Source organism: Pinus tabuliformis, chromosome 5_2 (genome assembly GCF_031772625.1).
Source record: "Pinus tabuliformis cultivar Carrire ecotype Pingquan chromosome 5_2, CPIR1, whole genome shotgun sequence".
In the NCBI taxonomy this organism is placed as follows: Eukaryota; Viridiplantae; Streptophyta; class Pinopsida; order Pinales; family Pinaceae; genus Pinus; species Pinus tabuliformis.
In genome coordinates, this window is record NC_142306.1 from 791,029,753 (window position 1) to 791,036,860 (window position 7,108).

General features: G+C 38.2%; 1 protein-coding gene across 1 annotated transcript; it reads left to right on the top strand.

Moving 5' to 3' along the window:
* The first annotated feature begins 5,848 nt into the window (after positions 1 to 5,848).
* Positions 5,849 to 6,310, top strand: LOC149161684 (uncharacterized). The gene has a single exon (XM_089434970.1). The coding sequence runs from the start codon at positions 5,849 to 5,851 to the stop codon at positions 6,308 to 6,310; it is 462 nt and encodes a 153-aa protein (XP_089291096.1).
* The last annotated feature ends 798 nt before the right edge of the window (positions 6,311 to 7,108 follow it).

Genomic DNA, 7,108 nt, shown 5'->3' on the forward strand with positions numbered 1-7,108 from the left:
AATAAGAACAGATACCAGATGTTGGGCACCAAACTTTGGAGAGGGAGAAGTCAGGGTACAAAAAGAGTGTCGAGAGACTGAACCAAAGGGGAAAGAATGTCCCAAACAGGTGAACCCAATAGAATGAACTACCACTAGAGGACAAAAAAATAAAATTGGGCCAACTAGTTGGACATAAGGACTTAATCTAAGACAAACTCCCTAGGAAGAGTGGCCATAGAATGCCAACAAGAATTTACCCCAAGAATGGACTAAAAACAACATAATAAACTCCAAAAAAGTTAGAATGTAGACTAATAGGAATATATTTTACCACTGGTAAGGTCATCTAAGTCGCCAACCACTCTAGATATAAAAGAGGACTTAAGATCTCAGCTTCTAGTCTCTATATGAAAGTCAAGTTCAGTGGGCACCACTGGTTTACTTTAACTATGTTGCTAGAGAGGAACCCCCTCCCTCATGAAGTTATTCTATATACAACATTCAAGATTTTTTTATGCCTAGGTGCCATTAACCACTGCAATTTATCTGTTACCCCATACTTTCTTGGGCCCAAAAACAAGGAATCATAGGTTCCAAAGCATGCAAATTGACTCTAAAATTTCCACGGAAATTACTTCACTACCATGAGAAAACCTCCCCATGCTGGAAGGTCCAAAAAATCCCACTTGTTGTGGGGGGTATTCAGGAAAATACCATATACACAAGAGCATTCATTCCCTTCGAGTGAGAATAAGAATAGGAAAGTGGTGCTTCATATTGGTACTCTAAATTAGATGCCACACACTTCTGCATGTGGGGGACTAGACACGCCACACCGTTCTTAAATGAATTATAAAGAGGTGGGGTGGGGCTCGCCCCTTACCCTTGCCCCGCCTCGTTTTTCACCCCCAGTGGGGAGCTTCGTCCAAAATGGTTTGCATTGGAGATATCTATCTCAACTAATTTTCCATTGGCCAAGTTGAGTTGAGTTTAAGATCTCTTCCTTGGCATCCTACATGTGCTAAAATTTCAACAACTTTATTGTCATTTTTCTTGAATGAGAAGAAATAACATATTAAATAGAAAGAATCGACATCTAGATATGAGAGATAGGATGCTTGAGCCACCAACTCTTTGACAGTTTGGATATAGGAGCAACATTTATTATTTTCTGAGCAATCGAGATGGACATCTAGGAATCCCCATCCAAATGAAGTTTAGAATAACTTGTATCGACAAACAACTATAATCGCCTTTCTAGTGCCATAAATTTTGCGACATTTTTTTTCTAGTTGTGCCATAATTTTCAGCATATACCATAAGAGTATTCTTGTTCCAATCTTTGAAGATTCCTCTATATCCTACTGGGCCAAAATTTCCTTTAGAAGAACCATCAAAATTCAAATTTATGAATTGTGGAGGTGGAGTGGTGAAACAAGAGGATGAGGGTCTTCATGGAGGGGGAGTCTTGGACACAAAAGGAGAAATTATGGTCTGAGAGATATCCTTGTTATTCATGATATCAACCTTCTAGTTATTAACTTTCTAGTCATTTGGGGACATGTTTCTGAAAGGATTGTATCTCTATTTGTCTAATGACATGCCATAAAAGGTCGATAGATTCTTTCTAGTTCTGAAATATACTTCTGTTGCATTATTTCCATAATGCCCATAGAACAAAATCCCCAACCAGAATCATGCTTTATTAACCACCTAATTATTGAATAAATTAAATATCTAGTGCTCCCATGATTCCACCAAGTTGTTGAGGATGTAATCCAAATGACCAAAGAGGGAAAGAACTTGAGACCAATTACAATTCACAAAAGGACATGAATTCAAGAGGTGTTCCATGGTTTATTCTTGTTACCACAGAGATATTAGAAAGAAGGACCCTTAAATATTTTTTTCTAGATATGGTCCCGCGTAAGACTTTTTCTCTTTCCTATTAGCGAAAGGAAGTGAGTAATTTTGGGCTACAAATTTCTTTTCCAATTTTTCCTCCACAATATTTCTCTAGGTAAATCTTGGTGTTCAACTAACAAAATGTAAGCTTCTTTGAGCATGAACATACCTTCCACTTGATACCCCTAGTGAAGTTTATCCCAGTCATGAGCTATAGGAATTTTGTGCTCATGTAGATCTTGGAATAAAAGTAGCTATGAAAGCAAGGCCTAATGGTTTGACTAGTCTTCCATTGATTTCCACTCTCACCATAGATTGAAGTTTTGAGTTGGTTTCCAAAAAATTACAACACTTGCACCCTGATGGTTCATAGTAAATTCTTTCAACTCCCTAAGGTATGCCTGATCTCCTAGATGAGGGAGTTGTTTCCAAGCTTATTTCTAGATGAAAGTTATTTGACCATTCCTGATTTCCTAGAAAGCATGGAATTGTACCGAATATTTGTTTTCTTGTGTCAAATTCCAGATTAAAGAGCCTGGAGGAAAGATCATGACCCACAATTTTTCTGCTCAAGAGGATAAGTTACTATATTTCTTTTCCCAAATCTATTTCTAGATCTCCTCCCCTCCTTGTAGTCATCTTTGCCATAATTTTTCCCCTAGTGCTTTGTTCAAGATTTCTAGGTCTACCAAACCTAATCCCCCAACTAGCTTTGGGATACAAAGCTTCTCCCACACCACTAATGCCCATTTCTTGGCATGTTTTTCAACTTGAAATAGAAAGTATCTAATCTTGGAAGTGATAGATCCATAGATGAGTTTAGGGGTTGCTAAAACTGATAATTGATATATTGGTAAAGCTTAGAGAATTGATTTAAGAATAACCAATGTAACAACCCTAGTAAAAAATCCATGTAAAAAATAATAAAGGTAAAATATGACCTTGGTCATGGGACACATATTCCAAGTTGAATGTTGGGAAAAAACATATTCATGGATATCACTTATGATTAATTAATTTCTAAGGAAATTGGAAAAGGCAATGGCTAAGGCTTTGGAAAGGCAAAATGGCATTTCTTGGTAATTATTTATGAAAATAATGGAAATTAGAAGAAAATGGAGGTGAAAGGTCACAAGTTTCATGTGAGGAGAAAATTGAAGGAAAATAATGTAAAATTGAAGAAAATAGAGGCCTCGTTAATAAAAAGGCTTTTGAGGAACAATTCATGGATTTATTTATTTATTTTTATTTTTATTTTTTTCAGTTCATTTTTAGAGCTCTCTCTCTCATACTCTTGGACACTTAGATTTTTCATAGAGCACCCTTGGAGGAGTGTGGAATACTTGGATTTTTGGAGTAAGAAGGAAAAGGAAGAGCATGAAAGTGCAATAGGACATCATGATCAACAACTAAAACGGGTTTTGCTTGCATGTATTGAGTTGCATGTATGTTTTCCTCACTAGTTTCGGCATGAATGGCATATGCATGTGGTTTTTTAGTTCTGATCTATCATTGGCATGGAGGATTGCCTGGATTGACAATGGATTTGCCTAGCCTTGACATTTCTTGGATAGCCATGGTGTTGTGGGTTTATTTTTTATTTTCTGGTTAGCAATGTTGTGCCTTTGGATGTGGGTTGAGTTACTAGTTCCAGAAAGCCTTGGTTAGAAAAAATCTCTAGAAGCTCTATAACAGCTTGGGTTGAGTTACTATTCCTGGAAGCCTCGGTTGGAAAAATCATCTGGAAGCCCTTGGTGGGTTAAGTTACTAGTCCTATAAGCCCTAGTTGGACAAACACTCTAGACACCCGACAATAATTGTGGGTTGAGTTACTAGTCCTGGAAGCCCTCATTGGAACAAATGCTCTGGAGCCCTGGATAGCTTGGGTAGAGACCAAGCTACTGATGGTGAGTGATGTCTTACCATGAGGTGGAATCACTAGTTGAGAGTTGAGGTGGTTTGGCCTCTGGAAGACCTGGGTGGTTTTGATTGATTTTTTTATGAGATCCCACATTCATGCTTGGAATATGGAACGGGCATGACTAGATGAAATAAATATTTGGTTCAGCCTAGCTACGGTCAGGTGGTTCATGGAAGTCCCATACCTGGTCGTCTTATGCAATCATCAATAAGAGCTCTCTTTCTCGTTGGTATTTTATGGGTAAATATACTTGTTTATATGTGGCTTATATGCTTGTTATATCCTTGATATTTCTGTTGGTTCTATATTGGTTATTAATGAGTTTTATAACAATGAAAATGTATGGCTCTCTTCATGTTTTTGTTAATCACTAAATGTACAATGAATATGTGGTTGAATAGATGGAAATGCAGTTATTGTGATGAGGCATTAATGCTTATTAGTGTTTCTCAGATAAGTATGAGACCCCTATGCTCAGATCTATTGTTTAAACTTGTTGAATTCATATTTATGATGTGTTTGACGAAATGCCTATCATGGCTTGTAGGGTTCCAATCATGTCCTTGTTCAAATAATTACATTTGTATCATTATTTCGTTATTATCTTTCATTTCTGGAAGTGTCATGGAGTTCTGGGTAGTGACCTAAGTCCTGGGCCTAAAAAAGTGGCACATAATTCAGAGTCATAGGCACAAAAATGCTTGTGAAATTCCCAAGTCGCATACATACCCATGCAGTGGGAATGACTAGAGGGTCCCAGCCACACTCATGCCCCTATCATGGGAGTGACTTAGTAAAAAGTTAGTTTGTTTCAGGGGCTAGTAACTTGGAAGGTTTGGATGGCTCCTGTGGGTTCTACAGTAGGTTTGGAAGGTTTATGTTGTTGTGCTATGTCACTCGCACTTCCTTAATTGACACATGGGGAGTTGAATCATATCAAGTGACTCTGCATCACATGTTTACCCTAGTTGGCCGGTTACTTGGGTAGATGTGGTCGGAGGGTGTTACAAAGTGGTATCAAAGTTGGTTGCACTCTCTTTGGGTCATATATGATACTACAGATTGGTATCAGAACATGGTTCATCCCTCAAACTAGATGGGCGGTGTGTTGGTCATGCATTCATGTCGGTTGCATATGTGTTACTCATGCATGTGGTCTATGTTCTTGTTGCATATGCATGGTGTTAATCATGGTTGTAGTGATGTCACCATGTGAAGGTTGATGGTGTTGTCACGGAATGTGTCGTCATGAGTGTATGATTGATTATGCATTATTTATACATGTCAAGCACTTGCGTGTTGTCAAGTGTACTTTGGTATGGTTGTTGTTGTCATGCATGAGGTCATGGCATGTGATTGATATGTTTGTTCATTGATGACTGGACTATGGCTGGAATGATGTTTATATGTTGTTTTATTTATATGATACATATTTACATGGTGTTATGATTATGTTTATACATATATTACGTTGTTTGGTTGATCTTGTAGTAGATATCCTCCCTGAATGATGCTAAGGTATGTTGGTTTGTTTATGATTTGGTTTAGCTTACATAATATGCCTTGTAGGGAAGAGATCAAGATGGCTAGCAATATGGTAGACTACAGTTCACGAGATTCTCCTTATGGATCAGATGAACAGTGTGGTGTTGGGAATTCTTTTGACTTGGTAGACACATTGAGAAGCTTGAAGTCAGAAATAAGGAGAAAGAAGTAGAGGTTAATGCAGTAATCCTTCAAAGTTTGTCAGAATTGCAGTGTCAGGGGCCACTTCAGATCAGTCGTGGACAAGAGGATATAACTAATGTGGTATATGGAAGTAGGTGTCCTAGTGGTTACATGTTAGATAGAGATGACACGATTAGAGATGGAAGGTTCTTGGACACTTCAGATAGAAGAGGTGATAGACACGGGTACTATTCTAGTTCTAGTTATGATGGGTTCTATGATCATCATCTTTATCATCCTTACAGGAGGACTGACAGGGGATATTTTCTAGATGAGTTTAGGAAGTCAAAGGAACCTACATTTGATGGATAGATGAAGAAGTCACAGGTTGCAAAAGCATGGTTGTTAGGAATGAATAAGTTCTTCAGATTGCATGATTATTTAGATAACATGAAGGTAAAAGCAATTACATTCAGTCTTAAAAGTAAAGCAGATATCTCGTGGGAAGATGTAAAAAACTTCAGAGATATTTATGAGGAGAATTTGACTTGGAGTAAGTTCAAGAATCTATTCCAGAAGAAGTATCTACTAGAGAGATACTATGGTGACAAGGAAAAGGAATTTTATGAGTTGAAGATGGGATCTATGATCGATGAGGAGTACACTAATAGATTTATGGAGTTGTTGAGGCATGTGCCTTACATTAAGGAGGAGAAGGCCAAGATTCAGAGATTCATTAGTGGTTTTCCAATAGCATTCAAAGATAGGATTGAGTTTGATGAGCCTAGATCACTGGAGGATTCCATCCAGAAGCTAAATCATTGTTTTGAGTAATCAAAGCACAAATTAGAGACTAAGTTGGACTGGAAAGGTAATGCAAAGAACAAAGGAAAATGGGACAAGAAGCAAGCATAAAATGAGGGTATGGGTAATAAAGAGAATGTAACACCATCTAAGAAGTTCAATGCATCTAACAGAAGATAGGGACTTCAATTTTAGGAGAAAAATAAGGATGAAGGTTGGATGCCTTTATAGTGGTTGACTTGTGGAGGAGAGCATCACACGAGAGATTGTCCATAGCATCACGGTGGTATACCGCAGATTGATAGTGCCCATTGTTGGGTTGTGTTATATTCTTTCCATGACTAGCCCATGTAGTTAACCGGGGGGTTAGAAGGTGGGCGGGGCCCCCCCTTTGTTGCACCAATTATATAGTGGGGGGAGTCACAGGGAGTTTGAGGGGTCCAGGTAACCCCACTCTATGGGGTCCAGGGCAGTGCCCCAAAAATTTTTGGTTTTGGAACCTATGTTAGGTTGGGTGGAACCACCTATGGTTTTGTGCATGATTTTCGCACATGTTTTTGGACGCCATGGTTTTCGGTCCATGGTATTGGACACAATGGTTTTCGGTCCATGGTATTGGATTCTTTAGCATGTATAAATATGTATTATAACATTGAAAGGAACATAATGAAAAATCAAGCTGGTAGTCCCAGTTTTGGGATCCAGGGGAAAATCTCTGTGGATATGTGTTTCATGTGTTATGCTCTCGCATTGTTTATTTTATGTGTTTTAGAATTCGTATGCAGGTAATTTCTGTACGGGGTTAAAACCTACATTTGGTATCAGAGC